General features: G+C 32.1%; 2 protein-coding genes across 4 annotated transcripts in view; one reads left to right on the top strand and one right to left on the bottom strand.

Moving 5' to 3' along the window:
• The window catches only part of LOC138698523 (uncharacterized), a 598,444-nt gene that overhangs the window by 429,801 nt on the left and 152,377 nt on the right, over window positions 1–16,266 (top strand). The window lies entirely within an intron of this gene.
• Ir76b (Ionotropic receptor 76b) overlaps window positions 1–16,266 on the bottom strand; it is a 158,201-nt gene that overhangs the window by 118,568 nt on the left and 23,367 nt on the right. Inside the window, exons 2-4 of the mRNA XM_069824517.1 lie at window positions 14,691–14,958; window positions 3,079–3,152; window positions 2,419–2,583 (exon numbers count right to left, since the gene is read on the bottom strand). Coding sequence (XP_069680618.1) covers window positions 2,419–2,583; window positions 3,079–3,152; window positions 14,691–14,778 — 327 coding nt within the window. The 5' untranslated portion in view covers window positions 14,779–14,958. The remainder of the gene's footprint in view (window positions 1–2,418; window positions 2,584–3,078; window positions 3,153–14,690; window positions 14,959–16,266) is intronic.

The raw sequence follows: 16,266 nt of genomic DNA on the forward strand, positions 1-16,266 counted from the left end.
AAAGCATACCTGTACGTCTCCTTTCAGAGTTATTGCAAATGTTCAACTCCATCCTCACCATCACTGTCTTGATCTTCAGAATCACCAGTGTCTCTGGTTTCGAATACGAGATTGATTATCATTCTCTCTGCTTCATTGTCTATCACTCCGTCTCCGCATTTTTTCTTCACAAAGCTCTATTATATCATGAATTCTAAACTTTTTATTTTGTTGTATTTGAGCTATTGGTAATTACGGAACTAAAGCACTAACTACTACAAGTTAGACTTCAATAATAATAATAATAATAATAATAATAATAATAATAATAATAATAATAATAATAATAATAATAATAATAATAATGATAACGATAATGATAATAATAATGGTAATGATGATAATAATAATAATAATAATAATAATTTACTTATTTATTTACTAATATTTATTGTGCTGTACAACATCGTGGGACCAATAACAGTTCAGCACAAGATTTACAGTGTACAAGGCATAACAAAAAAATATTGCATACAAATAATTATGAAAATTAGAGACAAATACTAATAAACAATAATGACAAAATGAATAGATAACTACAAAATACATGATACAGAAAAGCTCAAAAACAACACAAACGAATGAAGTTGAAATGAATATGCTTAATATAAGAATAGCCAAACAACAAACTATACATTAAACGGATCTGAATTAATACAATGTAAATTGACAGTTTTCATGCATCTGACAACTGGAGAGAGAGATTTAGGCTTTATAGGTATAACATTTTTTTTTTAATCTTAAACATTCGAAGGGGCCCGAAGGTAGATATTGCTTATGAAGGATTCACAATCAATATCACCATTCAAGGCCTTACAAAAGAATAAGTAGTAAGTTCAAGACGTCTAGCATAAAGGCTAGAAAAGTTAAAATATTTACAAGTACGCTCGTAATTGAAAACAGATGAATTTGGTAAAAACCTAAAAGCATATAGGGACATAAATTTTCTTTGGATGATTTCCAATTTAGCCGAATCAGTAGATGAATAGAAGTCTAGGCGACAGATGCATATTCGAGTTTAGATCTGATTAGTATATAGTATAGAATTACAATAAATAATAATAATAATAATAATAATAATAATAATAATAATAATAATATGAAGAATAAAATTACAATTAGTATTAAATTTACAATTACAACATTATTATTATTATTATTATTATTATTATTATTATTATTATTATTATTATTATTATTATTAGTAGTAGTAGTAGTAGTAGTAGTAGTAGTAGTAGTAGTAGTAGTAGTAGTAGTAGTAGTAGTAGTAGTAGTAGTAGTATTTATTTATTTATTTAACCTGGTAGAGATAAGGCCGTCAGGCCTTCTCTGCCCCTCTACCAGGAGATTCCAACTACAATATGAAGAATAAAATTACAATTAGTATTAAATTTACAATTACAACATTATTATTATTATTATTGTTATTATTATTATTATTATTATTATTATTATTATTATTATTATTATTATTAATACTGGCAATATTGTAAACCCGAACCGACTTCCGACACACAAATTACTAAGAGGGAGAACAGTTCTGTTGGGAGCAAAGCGACCAGATTTCATCTCTAAAGCTACAAAATTGCATGCTACTTTACACATCTCTATTACGACCTCTACTGCTTTATGCCTGTCCTGTCTGGGAGGAGCTGCAATAAGTGAAATTAAACACATCCAGTCATTTCAAAATAAAGTCCTACGAATTTCACTCAATTCTCCTTGGTTTGTCCGTAACAGCCAACTACACAGAGAAACTGGTATTGACACAATCAAACAGTTTATTCATTCACAAGCTAAGAAGTTCTATGACAACCTAGAAAATGTTCCAGGCGCCGTCCATTACTCTCTCGGAGAGAAGTCCACATTTCCCACCAGAATCAAGAGCCGACTTCCAATGGACCTCATATTATAATCAAAATTTATCATCACACCAACCTATGTAAATAATTATTTATTAACAATTATTTTTGTTCATTGAGGAGCCCAATCTAGGCTGCCCTCAATTCAGTGTCATATATTGTATTTATAATTTTTATAAATGATCTGTGTAGCGCTAAATGCGCTGATCGATCAATAAACTGTTAAAAAAAAAGCGACCAGATGTCTTTTGTTTTGCTGTATTAGTACCCAACGCCCACCTCAACCATGACAGGCGCTCGAATCCCCACTGCCATTCACCGGCAGAGATAAAATCCGAGATCTTTAAATACTCTAAATCTCGTAGACGGCTCTTACTTAAAGAACTTGAATTGTAACTTTTAGAAATGTAGTCCCGTTCTGAAAATATCTTTCTTATACGGATTTACAGAACCGACTTCAGAACTCTGTTAAATCGAGCAAAGAAGCGAATGTAGTAAGAACAGATCGTGTACTTACCCCTTTATAAACCATGCTGATTATCCCGGTGTTCTCATCGCCGATGATGTTTTCCGTTGCCATTTTCACTGTGTAGTTGAAGCCATATTTTTCTTTGAGGATATCCACAAAGTCAAAGACAATGCCTTTCCCAACACTGCCTTCCATGTAACTGAGAGGGTAATCCTGCGGAAAGCAAAGACAAAAATGCAATTGAGATTTGAATTAGGTATAGTGTTTGCAGAAAACCACAGAGAATTTAATGTGAATGCTTTTATAGGATTTATTAGCTTCCATAAGGCATCTGAAGGGTAAGATAGAGCGACTTAAATTATGGTAAATAATGCGCGAGAAAAAAATTCATTTTCATACTAGTAGGGTCATAAGAGACTTAAATAAGGTTTTTCTCCTCAGATCTTCCAACTAACACTCTGTATGCATTTCTGGATTCGGCCATACTTGCTACATGCCCTGCCCATCTCAAACGTCTGGATTTGATGTTCCTAATTATGTTAGGTGAAGAATAAAATGTATGCAGTTCTGCGTTGTGTAACTTTCTCCATTCTCCTGTAACTTCATCCCTGTAGTAGTGATGTCTTTGGTGGTGGCGATTGTTTCACCAATTTTATGAAATTACACTATAGGATAAAAGTCAATGAACTACTCATATATTGTACTTACATCTAGAGCAGCAATGGTGATGTGTTTGTCTGCTAACAGCTTAGGAATCCGTATATTGCATGGTATGTGTTCACCTGCAGAAAAAGAAGAAAAACATTAATTTGTGTTTAGGAATGTTGAATGTCTTCAAATATAATGTCCAAATTTTTCATTAAATTGATTTCATATACAGGTTGTAAAGAAAAAAGTGGGAAAAACTTCGGGTATGGATTCCTCACATGTACAGAATGGAACTGAAATAATTCTGCAGATTGAAAGGGACGATTGAATTCACTTGAAGAAATGGAAAAGCTATATTACGTTTTGTGATAAATGCACGGTTAATTATAGTCCCGTCGCTCTTATTTCCGGCAGCCAATCACGTTGCAGGTCGGCTACATTTAAACGTGTACGTCTTGTGATTCGCTCCTGATGACGTTATGCATTTCCTAAGGCTCGATAAATACTTAATATAGTCGCCCACCATTTTGGCTCTTTCGTTGGCGATTGCAGAAAGCACACGAGGACGTTATTTGCCGCTCAATTATTTGCTGAATTACAGTGTATTTGATTTATTATCATAGGAGGTGCGACATGATATTGTTTAACGGTGCAGCAAATAGATTCCTCGCCTGGTAGCTCGGCAACGAAGGAACAAAAATGGCGAACGATACTACCTACCTGTCCACACCTGTGGAGTAACGGTCAGCGCTTCTGGCCGCGAAACCAGGTGGCCCGGGTTCGAATCCCGGTCGGGGCAAGTTACCTGTTTGAGGTTTTTTTTCGGAGTTTTCGCTCAACTAAATACGAGCAAATGCTGGGTAACTTTCGGTGCTGGACCCCGGACTCATTTCACCGGCATTATCACCTTCATATCATTCAGACACTAAATAACCTAGATGTTGATACAGCTTCGTTAAATAACCCAATAAAAAAAGGTACTGCATACTTAGACTTCATAGAACCTTCACTTCCTAAGACGAAAGCCAAGAGGAGGAGTCACGCCGGGAATAACAGCGTTGCGACTATAAAAAATTAAGTTGGAAGTTTCAGCAGTGTGGCAACAACGCCGCTAACACAGTCCTTTTTATTTACATAATACAGATGTAAGAGGTCAACGAACTCAGGCCTGTTTCTCTACGTGAACCTCCCTCCCTAGCTACGACGTTGCAATCTGCTCGCATGTTCAGTGGCTTGAAATTAGTAGTTTTAAAATTAAATTTACACCAAAATCATCCATACTATTGAACTACGTCAGAGGTATAAATGATTCTTTATTACATTTTCAATCGATATGGACAAAAATCAGGATCCTGCTTAGTATTTGAATGTAGCGTGTTGACGAAGAAAGATTTAAATTTAAGAAATGAATGACAGCAGTAAGAGGAGCGTGGCCACGATCTAAGAAATATTTATTGTAGAAACATAAAAAACAATTTACTAAATTTGTATATAGGATTAATATCGATAAACTGTAAGGCACAAGTTTTTCTACATAATTATTGCATTGCCGATAGATGACATTCGCTTTCATTCAAACAGATCTTAACCCCGTACAGTACGGCAACCAAACTAACACCACTGCTACTCTTATTATCGAGTCACGAGGCGAAATCTCTTATTAGCGAGGCAAACCTCACGAGAAGAAGTTAGTTTTTAGTTGGTATACTTACCTACACTTTTAGTTAGTAGGCCTATATAGAGTGAACCGTAAGTAATGTCATTAATTTCAGAGAGTTATTCTTTGAGATATTTCAAACAAACAAGTTTCATACAAATTTTTCTCGTTTTTGCTTCCTTTTCGAGATAAACATTGTTTTACATGAAATATTAATTCACAGCGTGTTTTGGGAAAGATATTGATTTCATCCCAGCCACCGACGTGGCTCAGTCGGTTAAGGCGTTTGCCCGCCGGTCTGAAGTTGCGCTCGGGCGCAGGTTCGATCCCCGCTTGGTTGGGGGTTTTCCGACGTTTTCCCCAAACGTAATGTGAATGCTAGGTAATCTATGGCGAATCCTCGGCCTCATCTCGCCAAATACCATCTCGCTATCACCAATCTCATCGACGCTAAATAACCTCGTAGTTGATACAGCGTCGTTAAATAACCAGCTAAAAAAATTGATTTCATTCCCAATATACTCTGTCAATTTAAGAGAGCAGTGTATTATGATTATGAATGATAGAAAAAAAATTAGTTTCGTCCTTTAAATGTGCAGAAATTTCATCCGAACAAATGTAACTTTTCGGTCTGCAAGTGAATTTTACAATGTTATATATGTTCGGATCACATTTCTGCACGTTTAAAGGACAAAATTAAAATTCTATTCCAAAATATTTCTAATCTACTAGTATGTCGGTTCCAAAATCCGCCTCGTTCACTCTGTTTCCATTAACCGTCTCATCCTTTGCCCATCCATATGATGATAGTTCTAAAATGCTCTTTATCCATTTATACCTTGTTTAAGAGACGAATTTAACATTTAAAAATTTTAAGAAACATAATTCCATATTGAAATAAAACAGAATGGAGTTACTTTGTTTTTATAGCTGTCCAGCACTGTAACAACTAAAATATAGCGCTTATGTTGCTTGTTATAAAAGGTTATGTCTGCCTGGCTTGTTGCTTCATTGTAGTTCAGTAATTAAAATTTAAAAAAACCAGAACCATCAAATTCCTGTTTTATAATCATATTTTACATTCAGCTCAACAGAAATTTCTTTTCATTTAATTATTTCTTTCTGTTTTCATCGTCAGGCTAATTAATTTATGATAACATATTATTTGGTTTGTGATTTGGAAATAACAAAACATCATTACTTTTCAGTAATGTTATTAATAGTTTTGGTATTAATATTTTATAAACCTACAACACAGTAACTTCTTTTGAAGAGAGAATGTCAATTTTTTTTTTTTTTTTTTTTGTTCCAAATACCCTCACATCCCTGAGTTGCACTTTCAAAACTCGCAATGTTCAGTTTACTTACTTACAAATGACTTTGAGAACCCGCAGGTTCATTGCCGCCCTCACATAAGCCCGCCACTTGTCCCTATCCTGAGCAAGATTAATCCAGTCCTTAGGATCATATCCCACCGCTCTCAAATCTATTTTAATATTATCCTCCCATCTATGTCTTTGTCTCCCCAAAGGTTGTTTTCTCTCAGATCTCCCAGCTAACACTCTATACGCATTTCTGGACTCACCCATGCGTGATACATGTCCTGCACATCTCAAATGTTTGGATTTAATGTACCTAATTATATTAGTATCTCTGATTGAGGTTCAGCTCATATGTACATCTCACTTGACGATATGTGTCAGAGGAAGAACAATTTGTTTGTATGTATCTGAAGTCTGATTAGAGTAATATGTAGCTCAGCGATGTATGCAATGGAAGGGGAAAGGAACTGGCTACCGTACTGTATTTATTACCTCATGATCTAGTTGCCTCACAAGTGCTGCCATATTGGTATCACTTGTAAGCTTCAGATCTGTCTTCGGAGAGTTGACTAAACAACAACAACAACCGTTGTGTTAGATGAAGAATACAATGCGTGTAGTTTTGTGTGTTGCGCAACTGTCTCCGTTTTTCTGTAACTTCCTCCTTCTTAGCCTAGATATTTTCCTATTCTCCTACATACCTAACCTCTGTTCCAGGTGTCACAACCATACAGAACAACCGGTAATATAGCTATCTTATAAACTCTATCAGTTTCTTGAATTGGATTGGATGACAAAGCTTCTCCACCGAATAATTACAGGCGTTTTCTATATTTATTCTGCGTTTAATTTCCTCCCAAGTATCATTTATATTTGTTACTGTTGCTCCAAGATATTTTAATTTTTCTACCCTTTCAAAGAATAAATTTCCAATTTTTATATTTCCATTTCGTACTATGTTCTGGTCACGAGACATAATCATATACTTTGTCTTTTCGGCATTTACTTCCAAATCTATCTCTTTACTTGCTTCAAGTAAAATTCCCGTGTTTTTCCTATTCGTTTGTGGATTGTCTCCTAACATATTCACGTCATCCAGGTGTCACAACCATACAGAACAACCGGTAATATAGCTATCTTATAAACTCTATCAATTTCTTGAATTGGATTGGATGACAAAGTTTCTCAACCGAATAATTACAGGCGTTTTCTATATTTATTCTGCGTTTAATTTCCTCCCAAGTGTCATTTATATTTGTTACTGTTGCTCCAAGATATTTTAATTTTTCTACCCTTTCAAAGAATAAATTTCCAATTTTTATATTTCCATTTCGTGCTATGTTCTGGTCACGAGACATAATCATATACTTTGTCTTTTCGGCATTTACTTCCAAATCTATCTCTTTACTTGCTTCAAGTAAAATCCCCGTGTTTTTCCTATTCGTTTGTGGATTTTCTCCTAACATATTCACGTCATCCAGGTGTCACAACCATACAGAACAACCGGTAATATAGCTATCTTATAAACTCTATCAGTTTCTTGAATTGGATTGGATGACAAAGTTTCTCAACCGAATAATTACAGGCGTTTTCTATATTTATTCCGCGTTTAATTTTCTCCCAAGTATCTTTTATATTTGTTACTGTTGCTCCAAGATATTTTAATTTTTCTACCCTTTCAAAGAATAAATTTCCAATTTTTATATTTCCATTTCGTACTATGTTCTGGTCACGAGACATAATCATATACTCTGTCTTTTCGGCATTTACTTCCAAATCTATCTCTTTACTTGCTTCAAGTAAAATCCCCGTGTTTTTCCTATTCGTTTGTGGATTTTCTCCTAACATATTCACGTCATCCAGGTGTCACAACCATACAGAACAACCGGTAATATAGCTATCTTATAAACTCTATCAGTTTCTTGAATTGGATTGGATGACAAAGCTTCTCAACCGAATAATTACAGGCGTTTTCTATATTTATTCTGCGTTTAATTTCCTCCCAAGTGTCATTTATATTTGTTACTGTTGCTCCAAGACATTTTAATTTTTCTACCCTTTCAAAGAATAAATTTCCAATTTTTATATTTCCATTTCGTACTATGTTCTGGTCACGAGACATAATCATATACTTTGTCTTTTCGGCATTTACTTCCAAATCTATCTCTTTACTTGCTTCAAGTAAAATTCCCGTGTTTTTCCTATTCGTTTGTGGATTTTCTCCTAACATATTCACGTCATCCAGGTGTCACAACCATACAGAACAACCGGTAATATAGCTATCTTATAAACTCTATCAGTTTCTTGAATTGGATTGGATGACAAAGCTTCTCAACCGAATAATTACAGGCGTTTTCTATATTTATTCTGCGTTTAATTTCCTCCGAAGTGTCATTTATATTTGTTACTGTTGCTCCAAGACATTTTAATTTTTCTACCCTTTCAAAGAATAAATTTCCAATTTTTATATTTCCATTTCGTACTATGTTCTGGTCACGAGACATAATCATATACTTTGTCTTTTCGGCATTTACTTCCAAATCTATCTCTTTACTTGCTTCAAGTAAAATCCCCGTGTTTTTCCTATTCGTTTGTGGATTTTCTCCTAACATATTCACGTCATCCAGGTGTCACAACCATACAGAACAACCGGTAATACAGCTATCTTATAAACTCTATCAGTTTCTTGAATTGGATTGGATGACAAAGCTTCTCAACCGAATAATTACAGGCGTTTTCTATATTTATTCTGCGTTTAATTTCCTCCCAAGTGTCATTTATATTTGTTACTGTTGCTCCAAGATATTTTAATTTTTCTACCCTTTCAAAGAATAAATTTCCAATTTTTATATTTCCATTTCGTACTATGTTCTGGTCACGAGACATAATCATATACTTTGTCTTTTCGGCATTTACTTCCAAATCTATCTCTTTACTTGCTTCAAGTAAAATCCCCGTGTTTTTCCTATTCGTTTGTGGATTGTCTCCTAACATATTCACGTCATCCAGGTGTCACAACCATACAGAACAACCGGTAATATAGCTATCTTATAAACTCTATCAGTTTCATGAATTGGATTGGATGACAAAGCTTCTCCACCGAATAATTACAGGCGTTTTCTATATTTATTCTGCGTTTAATTTCCTCCCAAGTATAATTTATATTTGTTACTGTTGCTCCAAGATATTTTAATTTTTCTACCCTTTCAAAGAATAAATTTCCAATTTTTATATTTCCATTTCGTACTATGTTCTGGTCACGAGACATAATCATATACTTTGTCTTTTCGGCATTTACTTCCAAATCTATCTCTTTACTTGCTTCAAATAAAATTCCCGTGTTTTTCCTGTTCGTTTGTGGATTTTCTCCTAACATATTCACGTCATCCAGGTGTCACAACCATACAGAACAACCGGTAATATAGCTATCTTATAAACTCTATCAGTTTCTTGAATTGGATTGGATGACAAAGTTTCTCAACCGAATAATTACCGGCGTTTTCTATATTTATTCTGCGTTTAATTTCCTCCCAAGTGTCATTTATATTTGTTACTGTTGCTCCAAGATATTTTAATTTTTCTACCCTTTCAAAGGATAAATTTCCAATTTTTATATTTCCATTTCGTACTATGTTCTGGTCACGAGACATAATCATATACTTTGTCTTTTCGGCATTTACTTCCAAATCTATCTCTTTACTTGCTTCAAGTAAAATTCCCGTGTTTTTCATATTCGTTTGTGGATTTTCTCCTAACATATTCACGTCATCCGCATAACCCGTTCAAATCCAAACCCTCTCTGTTATCCTGAACTTTCCTAATGACATATTCTAGAGCGAAGTTAAAAAGTAAAGGTGATAGTGCATCTCCTTGTTTTAGCCCTCTGTGAATTGGAAACGCATCTGACAGAAACTGACCTATACCGACAATGCTATTTCACTGAGACACATTTTAATTAATCGAACTAGTTTCTTGGGAATACCGAATTAATTTAGCCACCGGCGTAGCTCAGTCGGCTATGCGTGATCCGGAATTACGCTCGGGTGCGGGGTCGATTCCCGTTTTGGCTGATTACCTGGTTGGTTTTTTCGAGGTTTTTCCCAACAGTAAAGCGAATGTCAGGTAATCTGTGGCGAATCCTCGATCTCATTTCGCTGTCATCAGTTCCATCGACGCTAAATAACCTCGTGGTTGATACAACGTCGTTAAATAACCAAATAAAGAAAACAATGTTCAGTCAGAATGTTATTTATAAAACTCCCCTCTTAACCGAGTCATATGCCCTTTTGAAATCAATAATTGACCGGTGTACTGTGCCCTTATATTCCCATTTTTTCTCCAATATCTGTCGAATACAAAAAAATCTGATCAATAGTCGATCTATTACGCTTAAAACCACATTAATGATCCTCAATAATTTCATCTAGGCCTACATATGGAGTTAATCTCTTCAAAAGAATATTGGAGAAAATTTTGTACGACTTCTATAAAAGTGAAATTCCTCGAAAGTTACTACAGTTAGTCTTCCCCCCCCCCTCCCAGCTTCATAAAGATACGTACGATTATGGACTTCTTTCATTGTTCTGGTACAATTTCCTTTTTCTCAAATAACAAGTACAAGCATATAAATTTTACTAAATAATACGTTTCCGCCCTCTTGCATCAATTCTGCTAGAATTTGATCTGTACCTGGAGGCTTGCAGTTTTCAGATTTTCTATTTCAAATTCGATTTTAGAGAGTGTGGGTTCTGGTATAAATGGCTCAGCAGTACGGTTCCAATCAATATCTTGTCCAAAATGTTATGCCTTATTTTGTTATTATCCTTCACATTTGAAAAATGGAACTTTTGGAGACTGGTTTCCTTTCTTTTTATTGATTTTTAAGACCTTGATTAAAGTGTGTGTGTGTCTAATGCCTACCCACTTCACTTGCGTGATTCGGGTTCCGCATATTGCGGATAGATGACAGTACTGTGACCCATTTTCAAGTTGCACACCACTTCGGCGGGCCCCTTTATGCATGTGTAGTATTTGTGAAGAGTTAGGCCTATGTCTTGTACTACGGTGAGTGTTCGTGTAAGTGTAGTCTAGGGAATAGGTGAGGATGATGATGGTGACGAATGGAGAAGGGGGAACCGGTGCCGGCACTTAGCCTACTTCTGTCGAATAGCACCAAGGGGGCCGCCAAGTTTAACGTCCCCATCCGACGGACGAATCCCTATCAACAGTCGACTATCAACTATCGAATCACTATACATAATATTTCATGTAATGAATTAACAAATAATTATTGTAATTGCCCACATCTAACACCTTCCACACAAGTCAAATATTTAGGAATTATTATAGACCAGAATTTACATTGGGATAAACAAATTGATTTCATGTGTACAAGTATAAGAAAGACAATTTATAAATTCATAATACTTCGAAATTTTATCACTGAGGAGGCAATGAGAATAATATTTTTAGCTTTGGTACAATCATTAATACAATATGGTATAATAAATTGGGGTGGAGTAGCATCATCTGTACTTAATCCATTAATTTTATTACACAGAAGATTAATAAAAATTTGTCTGACCAAAAATATAGATTACCCAACAAATTTAATTTATACAGATTTTAATGTATTGCCTTTTGAAGGAATTTATAAATATAGTTTGCTAACTTACTATCACAGAAATCAAATAAAACATAAATCTAATCGACATGAATATCGTACTCGAAGACAAAAGTCTACTTTCCCATTAATTGAGCCTAAATGTCATACAAGTGCAGCTCTTAAACATGGTGCTAGTTTCGGCCCAAGACTTTATAATAAAATTACAAACCATTTTCCAAATTTGAAATATTTTAAAATTCAAAGCTTTTAAAAAATAAATTTGTAAAATTATCCATGACATATAATATTAACAAATGTATTTTTTTACATTTTATTTCTGTCGACTATATTTATGTTTTTATTGAATATCACTGGCTTCTGTCGGATTGTCAGTTTATATTAAATATGTATTTTTCTCTCTTTTCCTCTTTGTTCTTTATTCTTGCTCTTGTGTGTTATTTATTGGATTGAATTAAGTTACTTACTGTATTTAGTAAAGTGTCCTTGTAAATTTTATGTTATATTATTAACTAAGACCACACCGTACACGAGTCTGGCTCTTACGGTAGTGGCCAGAAACATTTTTGTTTTATTAATATAATTTGTACTCGCTAGCTAGTTAAATAAATAAATAAAAACAGTGACATAGGCCTATGCCTTCTATTTATATGCATTGCGAAGAGATTTGGGATTTAATCCAGGCATAGTGGTGCACTATTTAGTGATTAGAAGACATACATTAAAGTAGATTATCAAAAATACCTCATATTTTTATGACCAACACAGGAACTGGAAAATAAGGATTTTGGATGTCTGAATTATTAATTTATTAAGTTCACATTAATTTTTTATGTACATTCTGCGAGTGTGGAAGTAATTTCAAAATTGAACTAGGGAAAATTTGGAAAGTTTTGCTAGAATGTATAAGGATTTTTATCCAGATTTATTATTGGCTTATGGCCCAGCTAGCGATTTCTACTTTTCTTTCATCAGATACTTCACTCTTCAGTATTTTACAGTGTCTCGATACGGGTATGCAGCTATTGATTGATTCGTCATTTCTCAGCATTTAAAATATTAAATTATAAAAACAGGAAATAATAATAGTAATAATGATAATAATAATAATAATAATAATAATAATAATATTTTTGTTTTCATATTTTCCGATAATGGTATATCTATAATGTGATAAGTTGAGCTATATATAATCATAATTTTCCTTACTCTGTGTACTTAAAAATATTGTATTCATTGTATGCTTCGTACTGCACTATTTTATTATTATTATTATTATTATTATTATTATTATTATTATTATTAATTGGCCTTGTGCTGTTGTTTTGCACGTTAATATTCTAAATAAATAAATAAAAATAAATAAATTATTATTATTACTACTCTTATTTTTACCATGATTATTATTATTATTATTATTATTATTATTATTATTATTATTAATAATTGTCTTCTTTTTATACTTTGTATGTCTCATGTATTTTGACCTGCTGTTCACATTTTATTATGCGTTCTCCTTTTTCTGTATGTTATATATTATGTCTGATTTCTACTTACTTGTTATTTACTATTTATTAATATTATCTTATTCAGTTTTGAGTGTAAAATTGTAGTGTACTTTGTAAATTTGTAGTGTTTTTTGTAAGCAGTTTTACTCCTGGTTGAGTGTTAGAGAAGGCCATATGGCCTTAACTCTGCCAGGTTGAATAAATCATTATTATTATTATTATTATTATTATTATTATTATTATTATTATTATTGTTATTATATTATAATATAATTATGTTATTACATTATATTATTATATTATAATAATATTATTATATTATAATATTATTATTACTATTATTACTTATGGCTTTTAAGGAAGCCGGAGGTTCATTGCCGCCCTCACATAAGCCCGCCATTGGTTCCTATCCTGAGCAAGACTAATCCAGCCTCTACCATCATATCCCACTTCCCTCAAATAAATTTAATATTATCTTCCCATCTATTATTATATTATTGTTATTATATTATTATTATTATATTGTTATATTATTATTATTATATTATATTATATTATTATTGTATTATTATATTATTATAATAATATTATTATTACTTACTTACTTACTAGCTTTTAAGGAACCCGTAGGTTCATTGCCGCCTCACATAAGCCCGCCATTGGTCCCTATCCTGAGCAAGATTAATCCAGCCTCTACCATCATATCCCACCTCCCTCAAATCCATTTTAATATTATCTTCCCATCTATTATTATTATTATTATTATTATTATTATTATTATTATTATATAAGAATAATAATAATAATAATGATAATAATAATAATAATAATAATAATAATAATAATAATAATAATAATGATTTATTTAACCTGGCAGAGTTAAGGCCATACGGCCTTCTCTAACACTCAACTAGGAGTAAAACTGCGTTACAAAAACACAATATATTATTATTATTATTATTTATTATTATTATTATTATTATTTATTATATTATTATTTATTATTATATTGTATTATTATATTATTATTTATTATTATATTCTATTATTATATTATTATTATTATTTAATATTATACTATATTATTATTTATTATTATTATTTATTATATTATTATAATTGTATTATTATTATTATTTATTATATTATTATAATTGTATTATTATATTATTATTTATTATTATATTGTATTATTATATTATTATTTATTATTATATTATTATTATTTAATATTATATTATATTATTATTATTATTTAATATTATATTATATTATTATTATTATTTAATATTATATTATATTATTATTATTTATTATATTGTTATAATTGTATTATTATATTATTATTTATTATTATATTCTATTATTATATTATTATTATTATTATTATTATTATTATTATTATTATTAAATATATGCATTTATGGCAAAAAAGCAGCAACAGGCAAGATAAGACTTCCTCAGAGTGATTCATGTTTAACGATGGACTTATACCTTTTTACAAATTCTCAAGTGGTTCGCTCACGTGAATAACATAACAAGGACACGTGGTGTCCACTCACCGTCAGGGGTCGTGCCGTTCATGATGGCCTCGTAGTTGGTACACAGGTTCATGACTAGCGTCGCCACAAGCCCCGGTCCAACCGCCATGGTGGCTAGATTGGATCTTGTACACTTCCCTTTCACAGAACTGGTCTCTTAAGAGTCCACGTCATTCACGTTATGTTCATCATACTCACTACACACGACACAATCTTCTAATGTCTATGAATTCAGTTTCCATCTCTGCACACTATCACATTACCACGATGATCTGCTGACAGCTCTCAACTGAAATCACAAAAAAGTTCACAGGATGAATATTACAGATTACGCTTACATAATTTTTATTTACATTATTACAATGTAATAATAGGGCGTTATTTAACTTGCATTTTTCTTAAATATCAAAATATTTACACGTAAATTTCTTCACTCTAATTCTATTTAATATATTTTTGTAGAAAAGTTCGAATTTATTAAATATTTCACTCTCAATACCTCATATTTCAGTATTTTTATAGGAAAGGTCGCTTTTTTTTACGTATTTAACTCTCAGTGCCTCCTACTTCAGTATTTGTATGGGAAAGGTCACATTTATTGACGTATTTAACTGGCAGTTACCTCCTATTTCAGTATTTTTATAGGAAAGGTCACATTTGTTGACGTATTTAACTCGCAATACCTCCTACTTCAGTATTTTTATAGGAATGGTCGCATTTATTGAAGTATTTAACTCACAATATCTCATATTTCAGTACTTTACAGGAAAGGTCGAATTTATTGATGTATTTAACTCTCAATACCTTCTGTTTCAGTATTTTTATAGGAAAGGCCGCATTTTTTGACATATTTAACTCACAAGCCCTCATATTTCAGCATTTTTTTTATAGGAAAGGTCGCATTTATTGACGTATTTCACTCGCAATACCACCTATGAATCCTTACTATTTAGTCTGAGCTAACAGTTGTTAGTCTGTGAAATTGGAAAAGTATTGCAAGTTTTTATTTTTGGGATTATTACTTAAACAATGTACAATTTTATTTTTGAAATAGAATTAACATCATTTTTTAATAGGTTCGTTTTCATTCTTTGAATTACACATAGCCTAACACATTTCTGTAAGATTAATGTTGCATTTAATACGCCATAACCAGGGCCAGATTTTTTGTGAAAAATGTTCAGATTTTTCGTGAGCAATAAATAAGATACCATATTAATTTAAGGTTACAAAAAAAAAGTGTGACAATAATTTCATAAAAATTTCGTGATTTTAATTTTTTTTTCACTAAGTAATATCATACACAATCTTAATTCCCAAATGATTTTTTCTCACTATTCATATGCTGTTAACATTTTGAGAAATAATATACTGCATTTATTTAAAAGAATTTTAAAAGCGTCTTTTTCCATTTTTATTGCGGAAATGGAGATTTTTAGAGGAAACAACCACTTTTCGCAAATATTCGCGACACATTTACTATCATAAATCAGTCACATTTATGACAAGAACTTTCTTAAACTGCTTGGTGAATCTCTGGCATATTTCACCTTCGTTGGTAATAATAAAAAAATAATCCTGCCCTGGCCATAGATTT

This window comes from Periplaneta americana, chromosome 4 (genome assembly GCF_040183065.1).
Source record: "Periplaneta americana isolate PAMFEO1 chromosome 4, P.americana_PAMFEO1_priV1, whole genome shotgun sequence".
NCBI classification, from domain to species: Eukaryota; Metazoa; Arthropoda; class Insecta; order Blattodea; family Blattidae; genus Periplaneta; species Periplaneta americana.